This window comes from Cheilinus undulatus, linkage group 13 (genome assembly GCF_018320785.1).
Source record: "Cheilinus undulatus linkage group 13, ASM1832078v1, whole genome shotgun sequence".
NCBI lineage: Eukaryota > Metazoa > Chordata > Actinopteri > Labriformes > Labridae > Cheilinus > Cheilinus undulatus.
The window spans coordinates 34,962,938-34,980,999 of record NC_054877.1 but is presented as its reverse complement, the minus strand read 5'-3'; the positions used below and the strand labels follow the sequence as shown (position 1 = coordinate 34,980,999).

Genomic DNA, 18,062 nt, shown 5'->3' with positions numbered 1-18,062 from the left:
AACTGGGGACATTGGGATAAGATAGGAGATCTAAAACATTCAGGCGTCTGCCCATCCAAGGTTTTCGAGACAAAAAAAACAATCTTTGAATGAATTTGGAAAATAAAGTAGAAGAGATGTGACCTCAACCTACTGGACCAAGTCAACAATCTTGCAGCAGCATTTTAAACCAATAGTTACTGATTAAGGGAAGTAAAAAGGGAACTGCAATAGTCAAGCTAGGAAGATATGAAACTATGAATGAGCATTTCTAACTCCGTTTTCAGTTTGGAAATGTTTTTTAAATGAAAAAAACAAGAACAGTAATAATTTTATCACACAACAACATATGAAAACTGTATGTTTAATGTAATCATTAAGGCTGTCAAAATGTTCAATGTTCAGTTCTCTTATACAATTTAGTACTATTTTTTTCTAAGCTATACATTTTAAATTGTCTTCAAATATTTATCAACAAAACTAGGTTAAAACCTAGTATATGGCTGACTGCAACTATCTGGGATGCCTGTTGAAATGTGTGACTGAATTGTGTGTTCTGGCAGAGTGATTTTTTCAATATTATTCCTCTTTTCTGCCAAGACAAGCTTTTGATGTGGCTCCCTGCTCTGGTTTTAAAAAGACAAGTGGTCTGGTTCGGAGTAAACTGCAGCGGTCATACAGCGACATCCGAGCTAACAGCTAACACAGCAGCAGGCCCTGGATATACCAGACAAGCCCACTGTCATGATAGGAAAGCCATGCCAAGAGACCAGGAGAAGAGCGGAAACATTCTTTCTGCCATGGAAAGCTTTCAGTGTTGTTCTCTGTGCTTGTTTTAACTAAAACACATTTTCCAGTTCAGACAAAACTGTTGCTGTGGCCAAGTCCGAGCGAATGACTCCACTAGCAGGCCTTGCATACAACCGTTCACAACAACTAACCCTTTCTCCCTTAACTATCACATAGTCACACTGAAGCAGGTCAGCAGAAAAGCAAAAACAACTTTTATGTCATGGAAAGCTTTCAGTATGTCACAGAAAGCTTTCAGTGTTGCTCTTTTTTGCTTGTTTCAATAAAGAAATGTCCACTTTTGACAAAAATTCTGCTGTGGCTAATTCAGAGCTAATACCTCCACTAGCAGCCGTTGTATACAAGCATTCACACAACAAGAAACCCTTTCCCTCCTAACACAGTCATCACATAGTCATGTGGAAGTCGGTCAGCAGATGAGTGAAAACATCCTTCCCAACATGAAAAGGACTGTTTTTATTCTTTGTTTCAGACAGAAATGTGGCCCATTGCTGGTAAAACAGGCGCAATGCTAAAGCTATGTTTGAGGTATTTAGAGCAGTGGAGGCAGCCATTACCGAGGGCTTTCAGTACAACCAAACCCAACTCTGTATGATATGACTCTTTAAGTAGCATCACTCAGTCAGTCACTCAGTCAGATACAGATCTCATCTGTAGGGCTGACCTTGGTCAGCCAAAAAGTGCTTAGACTAAAAAACATACATCTATTTCATAATAGAGGTGCTTAGGAGACAAATGAATCCATCAAAATGGCAAGTAAACTCCTACACACTCTCTAAATAGTAAATATTGGTTGGCTTTACTAGTGTTTAGGAGTGTTGGAGTTTGCTTCATTTTGTCCATAATTTATTCAAAAGAGTACAGTATTGGATATCTAGGACCTCTTTCTGTTACCGTGGTTTGAATAAAGGCATCAATGTCGATTCTTACTTGAATTATATTCACTGTAAACCCCGATAGAACTCAATAGAACTCAAAATATAAAAGGAAACAGATAACCAAAAAAAGTAATGCTCACTGAAGATAGTACTTGTTAAATGGGAGGGGTCTGGCTGCAGACTGTACATCTCTGACGGCCACTCTCAAAGACCATTCATCTCAGATGCCATTTATCACAGAACAGAAATACTTCCAAAATAAAATTGGATTAAACTTCCATTTAGGGATAGCGTAGGGGTTAGGATACCAAAAGTTAAAAACAAAAACCTGACCTGGAAGGCCTAAAGAAACCTAAACAATACAGTCTACCTATAGGATAAAAGCTTGTCCTCCATGAAAACACAGCAAGCATAGCAAGATAACAGAGATACGTAGCTAACAAAGCTAAAGCTAAGCTCACAGAGTGGCTACATAAACTGTCCACATTGTCTATGTAGCTAAGTTGTGTTACCTACATTTGCTAAAGCTAGTTTTGCTACATTGGCTTGTGTAGTAACATTTATTACGTAGCCAGTGTTGCTATGTTAGTTTGAAAGCTAATGAAGCTAAAGCGAGGCCACAGTTCATGTAACTACTTCTAAAACAGGTCTATATATAATTGAATCCCAGGTTAGATTCTTGACCTTTTCCTCTATTAATGAACTGTTGCTTAGTTTGTAATGTCTGCAATGTGGTTATTTCATGAATTTAACTGTCAGACTTAGGTAGAGTGAATAAAGTTGAATAGAAGAAAAATCTAAAACTGGAAATATATTGTAACAGCAAATTACAGCACTTCCATTCTGAGACACAGCATCTCAGATGAATGACCTGTGAGAGTGGTCATCAAAGATGAACGGTCTGCAGCCAGACTGTTTAAAAATTCTGTTTAAACCATCTATGGTTTAAACCCAACTTATTTCAACATGTCCAAGTAGCCTACTCCTCATAAATCTCATTCACTGCAATTTCCTCTTATTTCCAGGGTCCCTACAGATCCTTATGAAGTCTTGAATTATTAGAATTGGTCTGAAATTTTAGAGGGCACTTTGACTTATGAAGATGTGTCTCTATATTAAATCTTAGTTTTCTACTGACATGTATTCTATTTTAATCATTCTTTTTTGAGTATATATTTATTGCCTATGTTATGATGAATATCACTATACCATATATTTAAATAAAGGAGGCTTTTAATAGTGTTGTACTCAAGACCACACTATCTGAGACCAAGACTTACCCAAGACCAGAGTGCACCGAGACCAATACCAAGACTTTTGGGGCTCGAGACCAAGACAAGCCAAGACCGAGACAATACCAAGACCATAAAAATCACTTCCAAAAACTAATTTAAAAACAATAAATCCTTGTATGTATTTAAAAGCTACTGACAAGTAAGGTATTATTTTAAATATCTGAAAATAAGATGTTTATCTAGATTTGACAGGTGAATGAGGCCTAAAGTAAGTGTTCAGAGGTATTTCTGACTAGAAATAAGATGGACTGATGTCTGAGTTTTTGCAGGTGTAGCTATTTGTTGTTTTAGCAAATGCTTCTCCTTATTGTCACATTAATGAAGTCAAAGAACAGCAGATCAGCGCTGGTCTCGACTGGTCTTGATGGAAAATCCCCAGTCCGGCCAGTCCTAGACCGAGACAAGACCGAGTAAAAATGCTCTCGAGTCCGAGACAAGACTAAGACATTCAAAATGTGGTCTTGGGACCGGTCTCAAGACCAAGACCATTCTCAAGTACTGCAACGCTAGCTTTTAAAGTCCCAGATATAAGTTAAAGTGTAAGCGAACCCCCAGCTCAGAGCTAACTCCGCCCACTTCAAGATTTCAAAAAATGCACAGAAAGTAAGCAGTTTGGTACTGAGAGGAGGGATGGGAAAAAAGACGTTTTTTGTTTTTTTTTAAGGACGGAGTTACCCGGATGAAGCGGAAGTGATAGTGACTCCCTTTGCCAGAAAGTGACACAGAGTCCCGCAACACTCTTTTGAGGTGGAGGACCCAAGAGTCCCCTGCAGGCTGTGGAGTGGTGGTGGACCGTGGTGGTCCTGAGCACTATCTGTTTGGGCCGTTTGCTCCAGCAATGGTGTTACTAAAGCCGGAGGCTAAGCAGTGCAGGTGCAGGAGAGGATGGGAGTGGTCTCCGAATGGTAAAGTCAGTTAGAGGCGGTAACATTCCTTATATATAGAGTTTGTGACGTAGAAGCCTACCAATAGTAGGTTTCTATCGGTAGAATATCAGAAATAACACCAGCATTGATGTGTTTTATTACATTTCAGTCAGATACCTCGGTGTTTAGCTGAAAAAAATGTTAAAGTGTTCACTACTTCTTTAATTTGGGTATGATTGACCAAAAAAATCTCTTTGCCCTGTATCTTATGACATTTCATTAACAGTGCATTAAGCCAGATAATTCAGCTTTGTCTGGTGTAATGAGAAATCTCATAAGCCTTTCTTTCTTGACAGTTTGCCACAGGAAATATGGTATTCATTTTTAGTTCAGGTCGTAATAAAGGTCTTAAAAAGTCTTAAGTTTGATTATTAACCGTTTGTAGGAGCCCTGATATCTTTATTGTATTCTAATTTTAACATTCATGCTACACATGGTGGGCTAACTTTAGTGACTACAGGTAATAATTAATCAAGGGTGCACACTGAACTGGGAAGTGCTCTTTCATCATGTTCAGACACTATCCATGGTATAGTGAAATTGCTGCCCACAAACAGGACTTCTCTTACTGAGTCAGTAACTTCACTAATGCCATAAAAGCGTCTAATGCCCAAAGGCATTCTAAGAGAACTCTACAAACTAAGGCAAGATTGTCAAATTATTTAGCCTATACTTTAAGTGATTGAGTGTGGTTTACTTACAGCTAATAATGTGTTCCATTTACTCAGAAAAATAGAGCTGAAATTGCTGTTTTTGATTTTTAAGTTAGCACAAGTAAGTTTTTTTCACAACCTTTTACTGTTTGGTCTTACAGTGTTGAAGTTTAACATTCTAGTGTCATGATAACCCTTTTCTTCAAGATAGAATAACATTATTTGTAGCATTTTATTGAGTTGGTAACAGCACTAATCTCAGTTGTGTCACAGCAACTGTCACTTACCACACACGCTTGAATTATGTGTTAATCACATTACGTATTTCCAGCAGTCATCAGGTGATTAGTGGTGCTATACTTTGCAAGAGCCTCATTGGTGTCTCATTCAAGTGTGAAAACAGCCTCTTTTTAGTCAATGAATGATGCACGCTGCTGAGGAAAAAACACACTTTCTACATGTCTGACCAGAGCTTCATTATACGAAGCAGAAAGCAGGCCTCAGCTTAATCCTTTAAAATCACGTCAACAACAAAATAGTCATACATTATCCCTATCATTTAGGTTTTATCTGTTTCATTGGCAACAAGAAAGTGTTCTCTTTTTAGACTTTTGTTCCTCTAGCTGCTGCCTGGGCAGGTGCCTCTTGTAAAACAGGTTTAATAAGTAGGTGAGGTGCTGAAAATGAATTTGAATGTAATGACACAGGCCTCTGTATTCAGATTTGCTTCTTTTACAGGGCTTTTTTGTAAGAGCATGGCTTGAAACTATTAATTTTTTCTCCTATAGGCAATGTTTGCCTTGTCCTGATTATTATAATTATTTTCACTGATCACCACGTCTCTTCACTGCGGTGATGGGAAGCAGCGGGGTGTTTGTCTTCCTCCTAGATTCTCCCATGTAGTGGGAGAAAAAGAAAATAGTGTGAAGGTCATCCTATGGAAAGCAGTCACCATAATTGCCATTTTGTTTTAAGTGCAGGGTATGTACAGTATGTCTGACTTTTTCATTAGGGCTCTGTCTCCTGGAAAGACGTTTGCTTTCACCAGGAAAGAAAAACATAGGGAGATGATACTGACAGCTTAAAGGTCCTTACGGGAGCATTTAGAGTTCAGAAATTTCTAAGACTTTATGATTGGATTTAAATCAAACCAGATAATGCAAAAATAAGTTATTAAAGCCCCTTTGTGGTTAAACATTTATCATTATTTCCATAAGATGGCCATAACTTATAGAGTAAAAATCTCTGTTTTTGCAATCAGGGTCTTTTATTTGCTAATAATACATTCCTTTTTTATAAAAAAAATACACTATAGTTGCACTCATTATCTGGTCTACATTTTTGTTTAGATATCACCAGAAAAAGAGCTTGTCCTCACCTGACAGGGCTTGTGAACTGCGTAACCCTTTCTTATCTATGCTGAGGTCACGGCCTACTCACAGTATTGTGTTATTCGACCGTGCTGGATTCTGATTTAAACTCTGAAGCTTCTCTGCCATCTGCACTGGAGCTGGTGTGTGTCTGTCTGTGTGCTGTGCCACACTGGCCACATTGCTGCCCATTCCCTGCTGCTTCTCTTTTTTAATCTGTTTGTTTAAGGTCCCACAAAGAGATAGTCCTTAGAGCTGAAATCATTAGAGAGGATTTTATTCCATGAGAGAGAAAGGTACAATGTGTTGTGTAAGTCATGGGTTTAAGAAAATCTTCCAAAAAACTGAGCATGTATCCAAAAGGGAAGGTATTACTCAAAGTTAAGTCAGTGTCTTGCTCTAGAAAACGTGTTAGAAGGCAATCAGATCTTCTTCCACTGGCTAAGCTAGTCTCCTTAAATCTCATTTGGTTGTGGATCTAGATTGGCATCTCTCCCGAATTGTTTATCAGTAAGCAGTATGTTATCTGCTTGTCAGAGCTGGCTCAGTGTCACCTCTCATCTCAGGTTGATCTGAGCCCCATACTATAATCACTTTTACCCGAGGTCACTGAGATATTGAGAGTTAATTTCTAGGTGTGGGCACATCAAATTAATTAAGTAAAGAGGCGACACGCTTATTTTCTCTTTAAATTTTGTAAATATTTAAGTGTAATTCCCTTTCACTTTAATGGTAAACATAACAAGAATGTGAAATGCAATTAATGATGCCACCTTTGACCATCTTAACTCAGTTGATAAAGGATTATTGAGGAATGTAATTTAAGAACAGATCAGTAAAGCAGTTGAGACTTAAGACCTGGAACGTAAAATTCAGCCATTGTCTTCACTTGCCTCCTTATATTGGAATTCATAATGGATAATTTGGTTTTAAGGTTATTCTATGAGAATAATGGAGAATAATTCCTATGGAGGAGGAAATTTACTGAGGGGAAAAATTACCATCAAACTTTTATTCCATCTCCACTCCAAAACAAGTTAGATCCCTGCTATGAAACAATTTTCCATCTTAAAGCTCCTGTGATACTTTTGATTTGCATTGTTTTGGCAGCCCTTGTGAACAAAGCAGTTTATCTTATATCTTCGCTGATCTTGTCCTTTTCATGCTTTTGTAGTGTTTTATGACCAATAAATCACCCTTTAGTATTTGAAAAATAGAATAAAGTTATTGTGAACTGCTTTCTTAAATAAGTGAAAAGGTCTATTATGTTTGTCTGGCACCTACTCCTTGGCATCATTAAACCCCCCCCCCCCCAAAAAAAAGTTTCATAGGTCATACAGAGGCATCACAAACAACAATGTACTCCCAGAAGCCTTTTATGCTAAATATTTTACATTCACTTCATCATGAACGACTCAGTGAGTAATAAACATGTGAACCTAAATTCTTATTCAAATGCATACGTTCTTGCATAACGTTCATCTATTAGATAGAGCTACTTTTGTTCTTTTTGCGGTGGTTCTCGACGCTTCCATTAAAATGTGGAGCCTGTATGTTCAATGGTTCACTCCGTAGCCTTCATGCTGCTTGGCAGGCAACAGTGTTTCTCGCCCTCAGCCTATAAGCCAGCTATAATGTGAGCTAGTAAAAAAAAAAAAAAAAAAAAAAAAAAAAAAAGAGAGAGAGAGAAAAAACCTCCCTCTCTTATCGATTCTGCCTCCAACATAGCAACTGGCCGCTGATTGGCCGACGCGCGGCACGTTCGCGGTCTGCTATTGGCTGACCAAGGAGCGTGAAGACGTTGGAATCGGACGGAGACAGAAGGGAGGAGAGACGCGATTGGCTGCTGCCAAACTGAAAGCGAAAACCTCTTTTACTGAAAGCCTGCGAGACAGTTGATGGTGTGTGTGTATTTTAGGCGTGACTCCAAAGGTAATTTGTCCTGCTGCCTACACCCCCTCCCTCCCCAGCCTGTGCTTATTTAAATCGAGAACTATAAAGCAAAATGACGATAAGTTTAACCGAGCACAAGGAGAAGAAAGAGGAGGAAAGTAGAGGCAGACTGCATATGAATGAGAAAGGAAATGGCGTGGGGGCTGTGTTTTTCTTTACATAGATTAAACTTAGGTCCAGGGGGGTAAGGGAAATAGCTCTGAGTAGTGTAAACTAAAGTGCTGTCGAAGCAAATAGCTTTGAATGTAAGCCAGGCGGGAATGTGTTTCAGGTTAAGGGAAATGTAGCAAAGGCCCAGCTTGACCTCTACATCCTTCATTTTTACACCATCCTGTACAGGAGAGTGGAGAAATGCACCTTTTGAGCAGTCTTTCCTGTCCCTTAACTTTTCTTGACTACCCCATACTGGAATTTCTCCACCCACTCTCTCTATATCTTTGGACACTCAAGCAGTCCAAGTGTGACTCAGCCCTGGTTCAGTCTGTCCTGTTTATCCATCTATCTCACTATCGCCACTGTATCTGATCCATTCTAGTAGAGCACACATACAGCTGGTCTGCCAGGTCTCTATGCTGACACAGGTTAAGAGGGCGTAATCCCTGCCCTGGAACTGAGGCTCTTCCCCAGTACATCCTTGCCCTGTGTACCTCATTAATCCCTACCTAACATAGACATTATGTGATGGTTGAAAGAGGCCACCTGTTGCTGTGGTCACACTCAGAGAGCCAATCAACGTATTCACTCAGTGACCATTTGCCTCTAAGGGCATTCCTACAATGCAAGTAAAATGCTGATTTTAAACTGCTATTTTGCTAAATTTAAAGGGAACCAAATGGAATTTCCCGTTGTGGGACTAATAAGGAAATATCTTAAAAAGCTCACTTTGTCACTCGTGATTGATCAACAGCTGAAATATGGCATCTGGAGAGGAAGGATCAGGAATTCCTACATAAAAAAATAATTTGCAAAACAATAAAACAAAAAACATTGTTGCTAGCCCTGAGATTGCCATTAATTTGGAGAATTTGATAAATAGCTTATTTTTGTCACTTTGGATTGATCAGCTGTTGAAACAACAATACAAAGTGAAAATTAAAGGGGACATTGGGCCGCATTTGTTTCTAACATAAAAAATACTACCAATACTAATGCTGGCGACAAACCATTTCCTAGCTGGCATTAGCCTGAAGATTTTATAAATATCTTCAAAGTACCATACCTCAAAAAGCCCTACATATTCGTTTGGTTTGGCTCATTGTGAAGAATTTGGAGTACTTCCAACATTAATCTAATTTGGAACCCTTCAATGCAATAGCAGAACTTTGCAATAGCACTTGAGCTTGCCATTAATTTCAGGAATATGATGAAGACCTTTCTTCATCACTCCAGTTACTGGAAAAAGAAATACAGGTAGTTAACAACCAAAAGGTAGATTCGACCAAATTAACTGCCAGCAAAACAAGCTTGATAAACTTGTGGCTTTTGTTACAGTGGCCTAACCCCAGTGCCAGCATTCAGCCACTTCATATCAGATATGAGCTTTTGGGGCATAGAATGAAGTAAGAGTTCTAAAATCTAAGCCAAGATTAGTCAAAATAGAGAATTTATCAAATGCTAATTCTAGCTGTTGTGATGGTCATTTTGGTCATTTCAATTAGTCTTCCAAAATAACCAATCAAATAATTTGTACCTAAGCATACATTAATATATACCTATATGTTTTTTCATTTGTTTTTTTTTTTTTTTTTCGTAAAGGCTAATGGTGAGAATTTGGAAGAATCCCCACATAAACATTATTTGCAAACCTAGAAACTGGTAGAAGAACAAACAACACTTAAGCCTACCATCCGGTGGCTATAACTGTGTCTTTGTTCATAGTGCTTAATTTAAGTTGGGGACATTTTGAAAACATTTTATGTAAGTCAGATAAATTAACACAGTGTGATAAAGTTCTACAGACTAAACTAACGCTAGCCCACGCTAGATGTTTATTGTGGAGCAAAATTCCTTTCACAGGAGCTCAGAAAAAGTTGTTTCAAAATACACTATGTTCCCAGTGAAATGGGTTTGATGGATGGTTTTTGAGTGACTCAACTGCGGCCAGACAGTGAAGGGAAAGGGCCTGCACATATCCTGCTATTGTCTTTATCGTTTCCTTTCTCTTCCATCTGTCCACAGCCTGTCCTCTAGTGCCCTCCCTGCCTCCTATCTCTGCTGACCCAAGGATAAGCTCATCAGACGACAATGGCTCCACTAGAGACAGATGGTATGTTTTAATAACTAGTTATCTCCCTTTAAGCTTTTCAATGCTTTGTTTTTTGCTAATTTTTCTTCTTCCCCTGGTAACATTACTTCAAAAAATGACAAAATTGTTCCTACAGTCTTTAAGATTACTCTAAAAGATTAAAAAGTGACACTGTGCAGTCTCAGCAATTCACTGTGGAAAAAAACAAGAGATTACACAAGTTGACAAAACCCTCATCAGTTTATTGTCTTTAAGCGAGAAAAAAGGTCAGGATCTCACATTGCTTAGCTTCACCCTAGGAGTTTCCTCAATCCCCCAGTGGAGTTATATTTTTATAAGAGGCTTAATCATCCCCCTTCCAGAAACCAACTTCAGGAATACATTTTACAGTTTCTCTGTACAGAGTATCTATTGTCCTCAAACTTGAAAAATGTGCCAAGTTCAACATGGATTCCTTTCCTCTTAAGCTATGTAGGCGGCATGTCATGAAACACATTCATAGCTCGAGCAATGCCACAGTTCAAGTAATGGAGGCAGGATACTTCCGGACCTCTGGCAGTTCACACAAACATCGGAGGCCACATCATACCGACACCACCAAAGAGAGTGCATTCTTGTGGCAAATGTCAACCTCTCATAACAGCATCACCGTCACCACCATCATCATCGTCATTCATTGCAACAATAGAAATACTGTTGGATTGCACGTTCTTCAAGCTTTCATCTTGTGGCGTGTTTATAGAAAAAATATATATAGAATACAAAAAGCTTATACTTCTTTGAGTAACAGAATATAACATACAGTACTTCAGATTATGTTTTCGATCAGCACATCAGCAGGTGTATATGAATTTCCCTCCCCTTGCCCAAATGTGTTTACCAGACTGAACAGGGATGTAGTTTTAGCTCACTATTAAGTGCTTTGGTCAATGGGTCTAACATTGAGTATGCTCATACAATCGCATTTCTTCAGGATGTTAATGCTACATAATTATCCACTGTGTATGACTTTCTAAGGAAGGGGCAAATTTTCAAAATGTACCACAACTTTTTCACATATTCACACATGAAATTTACGCAAAAATGGTTTGGTCCACTAGACCAAGAAACAGCCTGTTTAAAGCACCATTTTTCCCCTTACAAATGCACTAATAAAAAATCAGGAGTTATATTTGAGCCTCATTTCATAGCCTGTGATGTGTCATTTCAAGCAAAATGTTTTTTTTTTTTTTGGGAAGCATTTTCATAGCAATACCATAATCCTGGTAATAACACTATTACATGAGTGATCAACATCTTTTCAAAATTCTACCAAATATATTATAGCAACTCTGTGCATTAAGAGCAAATAATCAACCTCCCACTTCACTTGTTTTACCTCTATTTTTACCCCTTAAATTATCTTCTTTGGATTCTCATCCTGCTTGACTGAGTGTTGTAGTGTGTCAAAATACCAGCCAATCAAAAAACTAGAGTAAGCGATTTCTGATTGGCTGCTTTGTCGCCAGTCTGACTGCTGGTGTTGTTATCTGTTACTAGGGGAGCAGGGCAGCCCTTAAAGAATGGGGGAAAACTCCTCAGCACCAGACAGTTTACAGAAAACTGGTTTTACACTTCTTTTCCAAACTCTTTTTAAAATCCTGCCTGTCGTTATTTTTTGTAAGCCAACTTCAGTGTTGCCAGTTACAGAAGGTAGCTTGCCTTTGTTGAGCCCTAGCTTCTCAGGTAAGGGTATAAGTTTCACAGATAATTGATTAATTTTTTTTTTTAAATGTGCCCTAAAATTTTTTCAGCTCAGACGCACACTTGAGTCTAAGAAGTGGCTAAAAGAATCTGGAGTTAAGGCTAGTATTTGTATTGCAAGCTAATTTGATTGATAGCTATAATCAACTTTAATGCAATCTTATAAAGTTGATTTAGCACCCTCTGTCTGACAAAATTGCCATGATTAGGATCTTTTTTTTTTTTTGTTATTCACTCTTTGAAGCAAAGCAAATAAGTGAACATTTTTGAAATGTTAGCATTTCACGTGATAAAAACCTGCTCTGCTAGAACCAACTTTTCTTTTGTGACCATGTTTCTGAGCTCAAAATGTAAAACGAGCGCTCTGGGAATGAGGTAGAAATATAACTCCATCTTAGCAAACATATTCTCACCAATTGGTCAAATTTTGTTATCAGTAAATAAATGCTAACAAGGGTAAGGGACATCTCTAGTAACATCAACTCTGGTTGTAGAAGTCAAATTAAGGTGCAGCACCTGATGTCAGTGAGCAATTAACTGGTTGTCAACATCCCTACCAAAATGTGTCCATTGAACAAATGGCATTGAATGAAGTACAAAAAAAGCTTAAACAGTCTCTTTTAAAACTCATCAAAAAAAAGTTCAAGCTGACATTCAAGTTCCGGTCCCACTTCAATCTGTGAAATCCCATTCACAAAAACCGATGGAATCATTTTAGTGCAAAACTTTACATGATGCACCTCGATGCAGTCATTCTCGCAGGATACAGTAAACAACGTGTCTCTCTCCATTTGATTACATTTCTGGAGCAGCAGGCGGCAGCCCTGCTGTGTGTTTTGGAGTCTGTAAGAGTTTGTGTTCCTCTGCGTGTTGTGAAGGCGTGGCTGCAGCTTTGGCGTGTACTGGATGCGACAGCCGAACATCCAGGGCGTCATTGTGTTGCGCTAATGAGTGCAGGCGATAGTGCAGGACAAGGTCTTTCAGTGAGCAGTGGACGTCGTAGGGCTCAGCGAAGCCGTATCCATGCGGTGTGCTGTAGATCATACAATGCTTCACTTCTTCATTCACACTGTAATAAATTTAAAAAAAAAACACATCAGTAAGTGACACATAATTATGATGAGCATATTTGTCTCAAATTTAACTTTCTTAAATGTTGTACTCACACTACAGAGCAGGCGTAACATCCCTGTTTGCTGCTCTCTCGGATCAGGAACGTTCCCTGAGCTTTTCCTTGGAGCATCTCCTCCGCCTGCGTCCGGCTCAACTCACCAACAAACCAACTCGTCTCCTCCTGATGCGGCAAATTCTTCTCATCTCCCTTTAACACATATGTGCTGAAAAAACAGAGAGGCATTTCTTAACATCTCTTTCATATGTCTTTTCAGAGTTCAGACCATTCTTAATTATTTCTACCTATAAGAATTTGCTGAAACTCACTCATCAAGGCTGTCGTTCTGTGTTCCCAGCCAGTCATTTATACGTTTCTGTCGTACACCTTTGTGATTGAGCCAGCTACAAGGAGAGGTTTAAAAAAAAAAAAAAAAAAAATCAATTTAATTACAACAACCTCACAGCAGCAATTATTTTTTCCTTATTGGCTTATAGCTATTCGTTATAAGAACATTCTGTCTCTACTTACTTGAGGTACTGGTCTCTGATGTTGCGTAGCTGGATGAGGTCAGGCCTCAAGCTGTTTATCTTTCTGTCTGTCTCCCTGTAGTCTTCCACCTGCGTTCTCAAGTCTTCCTCTAGGTGGATTTTGCTGTCGTAGATCTCTCCAAGACGGCACTTCAGTTTCTCATAATTTATCAGAAAGCTAACAAGGGTACAAATAAGGTCTTGGGTTATAAAGAGTCAAATCAACATGAGCTTCATGTAGTCAAATTATACTATATATGCTTATATATATTTCTAAATACCTCTCTAGATCTTTGTCGGCTACTTCAGACTGATTGTTCCTCTCAAACTCCTCGCCGTAGCGTTCCTGTTCACGACACTGCTCCTCAAAAATCAGCATTGTCTCATTGAACGCCTCGATTGCTGTTCTCTTCATCTGGATCTCCTGCATCACAAAATACACATACAATTGAGAAATGTAAATTCCTTTGTTCCTACAAGTGTTTGGCAGACATTAGACTGTCTGCTGTCATAAAATAAGCATGATTTACCTGTGAGGTCTTTGTGAATGTTTCGTAAAGGCGATCAAACTCCTTTGACTTCTCTTGATACTGACAGTGAACCTCCTTGAGCTTTCTACCGGCAACATCGACGCTGTCTTCATTCACCTAGAGTAAAAAAAATGCACTTGAATATATGCTTTTCTTATTCCTTTAGATTAAGCATCATCTATACTTTCAGATCATTTAAATTCAGACATTTCCAGTAATATATGAGACTGGTTCTGACCTGCTGCGAGCGAGACACTGGATGTGTTAACATCAGGTCCAGGGTTGCATTGTACTCCACTAACGGATGATGCTGGTAATACCAGATAAGCTCCACTACTGACGTGAACGTAAGAGGGTCTGAGAAGCCGTACTTCCCATCACGGTGGTAAATTTTTATCAGTTTGTTGTGTCCGTCTTTCCTAAAGCACCAAAGAACAAAAAGAATATTAATACAAAATAATTCAATGACATCTGTAGCAGATCTTTTTCTCTATTTGTATTCTGTCTACCTTAATGTGAGCGTAAAGTCCCCTTGCAGTTTTGTAGACGCGTCACGCACCAGAAAGGAGCCATCAGGTGTGTCCCGGAGCTTCTCGTTTACTTCATCCCTGAGGGCAAATCAGTTTATCGGTTATTGGATCTAACATACCATCACATTAGACAATCAAAGGATGTGTTCTAAGCGGACAATTGTGTTTATACGGATGATTGCATGCTTGTTTCTTACCTTGTTATGTCACCCCAATACCATTCAGCGTCCTGAAGTGAGTACATAGGTGGGGAAAGGCAGTTGTTGTTCATGGTGGTGGACGCTGGCTTTGTTGACCTGGGAGGAAGAGCTGGAAACAAATGAGAAAAGAAGAAAACATGATAAGAAAATTAAATGCAAACCACCTGGCGGGCTTTTTCTTAGAAAGAGAGGCGCAACAAAAAAATCTCTGGGATTAAGTACTGTAATCAAGACTCCTATATTGCAACTATTTATGTGTGTGTTGAGGAAATAAGTGCTCTCCCCCATTGCACACTGTCACACCCTTGCTTGATAGAGCCTGTCAAGATGTGAGGACAAGCCCAGGCATGTTTCCAGGAGATATCACTGTCAAATCATTTCCAAGAGCTTAAGTGTGGTTAAGCTCTAAAAAAGGAAATGTGGCAGTTGGTCCTCATTTAGTGAACACCATCACTCAACAACTGTGAGGCAGTTTTTCCTTAGTTTAACCAGGAATTCTCATAATTAGGTCTTCATTTGCCTGCAACTCCTGCAAAGTAGAGCTCCTGAAGTTTGCAGCAGCCTTTGGCACTGTCCTGAATTGCATGAAAGACATTACATAAACCAGATGTTATATTTTGAGCCTCTTGGATCACCCCTCCCTCCGCTTTATAATGATTGCACGCTTACAGATCCTCTTAAGTTTTCCGTCTTACTTTAAGGAATAAAATCTGGGAGCCTGGCCGGAAGATTAAGCGTTTTCCTAAAAATAAAAAAGGAGGGCAACCCGCATCAAGAGGAGGTGAAGGGCGATATATTTCACTGCAGGACAAAAGTGCCTTTCATGGGGCAGTTAGGGAGAATACAAGAGCACCCTCAGAGAGGAGAAAATGTGGGTTTCTCCCAACCATCCGCTCTTCCTTTTTTTTCTGACCTTAAAATAAACAAAAGGCAGGTGCAGCAGTAGCACAGTGGCAGGCACACAACGAAAAGCTGCGGCTCCTGAACTCAGCAAAATTAAATCTGCACCACCACCAACCCCCTCCTCCTTTCTATCTCCTGCCAAGGAACTCTGCTGGCTTCCAAAACCCACATGCGCATACCAGTAGAGACAAGAGCCACGTAATTTAAGTGTGGAAGAATAATAAAATATCAAGCCAGTCACGGTACAGCATGCTTAAAGAAAGAAAACGCAGAAAATGAGCACGGAAACTGCACCTTGAGCATACAAGACTTTAGCCGCCTGGAACAACTCAATGCTTCTGCATTGCCCTGCTATTTTGTCGGTTTTATTCTTTGTGTTCTTGTAATTTCATTAAGTGTCGTCATACTCTGAGTAAGATAATGCTTCGTATTAGCTTCATTGAAAATAATTAGGCTACGTGGTGACTGAGAAGCAGACACAACAGGCTTGAAAAACTGACATAAAAGTGTTATGACGTTGTTAGGACAGTGCAATAGCACCGAGGTCAGATGACAAATGTAAATAAAAAATGAAGTGTTGTCTTAGCTGCTGGAGTCGAGTCATGAGACGAGCTGTCTGGTTTGCTTGCCTCTAGCCTACTTTGAGAGCTAGCGCACAAATTAAGCACGGCTGGCTGCAGAGGAGAACAAAGCGGTCGTTTCATGCGGTGCTCATTAACGCACACTCAAATCTATTCCCCCTTTCAAATACAGCATTGACACTGTCATACATTTTAAGTGTAGCCATTGGTTTATGCGGGGATGCGAAACCGCCATGCATTACTGACCAAGTTTGTCATATAAGCTGGGACAAAAGAAAAGGCAAAGCTGCTGCGCCTGGTCCTCAGAAAGGTATTACGTAATTGGCAAGTGAATTGCGCTATGCATGCCTGGGCACAGCCACAGGGGGAGCGCAGCACCCAGAACCCGGCGATTATAACGTTTAACTGACACCTGCACAGCACTTGTCAGGTGTCATCTTTTATCACAGGCATAAAAAAACCTAATGCCATCAAGAAAATGCAACAGAAAACAAGGAGTTACACGTTTCCCTTGGACCCCCTTGGAACAGACAATGGCTGCTTTTAACCCTAAACTTACCTGGTGGTGCTTGGTCCATTTCGATGTAGAATAAACCGTCGGGAGGATAAACCATTCCTGTTTCACAAAAGTAATCCAGGTTGCTGTCTTTGCCGTCGTTGCGTGTATTTAAAAACAAAAAAAATTGCACGTTTCTTTTGTCGCAAATGAAGCGAATAGGCTATGAGACAGTCACAGAAAGCCTACATAGATGTGGAAAAAGAGAAGAATTTCCTTTGATTACGAGTCCATACAACATCCCAAGATCCAAATGTATTTTCTCAACATAGTCTGGAGATTGCTTTATTTCTCCGAGATTGTCTGTTCGTGCTTCTTCGCTGTGCAGCGGAGCTCTACTTTACTTCATCTCGGAAGTGGGGCGACTTTAAAGGGCTGTTCGCAACATCATCTTGGGACGAACCACTGGGGTTGTACAGGAGGGGTGGTTCTCTTTTTAATAAAGGCGCCATTGAAAAGTCAGACTGAGAAGCTAAAGTTTATATTAGAAGGTGGAATCAGCTAGAAATATTTAAGATTTGTATACAAAAGATACCAGTATGGTGAATTCCACGAGCTTTCTTCAATAATGTGCGACATCAGTTACCCCTACATTGTAATGGAACATTCCAGACCGTTTCATTCACTTCTCAAGCTGCACTGTAACAGCTGAAAAATTCCTTACAGGGCATGAATGGAAAAGAAAAAACTGCTTTGCTACCTTGAATGATTTAATCAGAGCATAACTGTAGCTTATACTGCATACAAAAATAGCAGGCGACTCTTAAGCCCTGGGAGTTTTAAACATTTTCAGCTTCTCAAGCTTTGCACTCACATACAAGTGAATAGGATGCAAAGAAATGACATCATGCTACATGGTTTGTGATCATTAAACTGTCTTCAGGTGTTTGGCATCCAGAGATCCCCAGACTGTCTGAGTAACCTGCCGAGATGGCAACTGTGTATTATATTCTTGTTGAGCTTGTCAAACACGTTCGGCAACAAAAATGGTATCTTGTCTGCCGCCACTTGCAATAATTGCAGCTCTGAGATCATCCTGTTGAAGACACGATGGCTAATACTGTGTGTATGTTAACAACTTTACACAAAGAATGTATTATTTTATGATGAGACATGCTGCTGTTTCCTTCTTCTTTGTGCTAAAAATGGCTATGAGTATCTACATTACTATCTTCTTATGTGTTCATGTCTGGATGAATACATGCTTTGTGTCCCGTTCATGACACAGAATGACATTGTGCTATAAATTTAAACAACCAGGGCCTCTTC

General features: G+C 39.4%; 1 protein-coding gene and 1 long non-coding RNA gene across 2 annotated transcripts in view; one reads left to right on the top strand and one right to left on the bottom strand.

The window, feature by feature from the left end:
- The window catches only part of LOC121519793, a 37,147-nt gene that overhangs the window by 1,505 nt on the left and 17,580 nt on the right, over positions 1–18,062 (top strand). Inside the window, exon 2 of the long non-coding RNA XR_005992739.1 lies at positions 10,043–10,130. This is a non-coding gene — a long non-coding RNA (uncharacterized LOC121519793). The remainder of the gene's footprint in view (positions 1–10,042; positions 10,131–18,062) is intronic.
- On the bottom strand, positions 11,311–17,131 carry LOC121519790 (phosphatidylinositol 3-kinase regulatory subunit gamma-like). The gene is made up of 10 exons (XM_041802706.1): positions 16,797–17,131; positions 14,751–14,862; positions 14,533–14,631; positions 14,262–14,442; positions 14,024–14,140; positions 13,775–13,917; positions 13,495–13,671; positions 13,293–13,367; positions 13,019–13,189; positions 11,311–12,921 (listed from the first exon to the last, which is right to left on the bottom strand). Exons 1-10 carry the CDS (start codon positions 16,849–16,851, stop codon positions 12,648–12,650), a joined length of 1,404 nt encoding a protein of 467 aa, XP_041658640.1. The 5' UTR covers positions 16,852–17,131; the 3' UTR covers positions 11,311–12,647.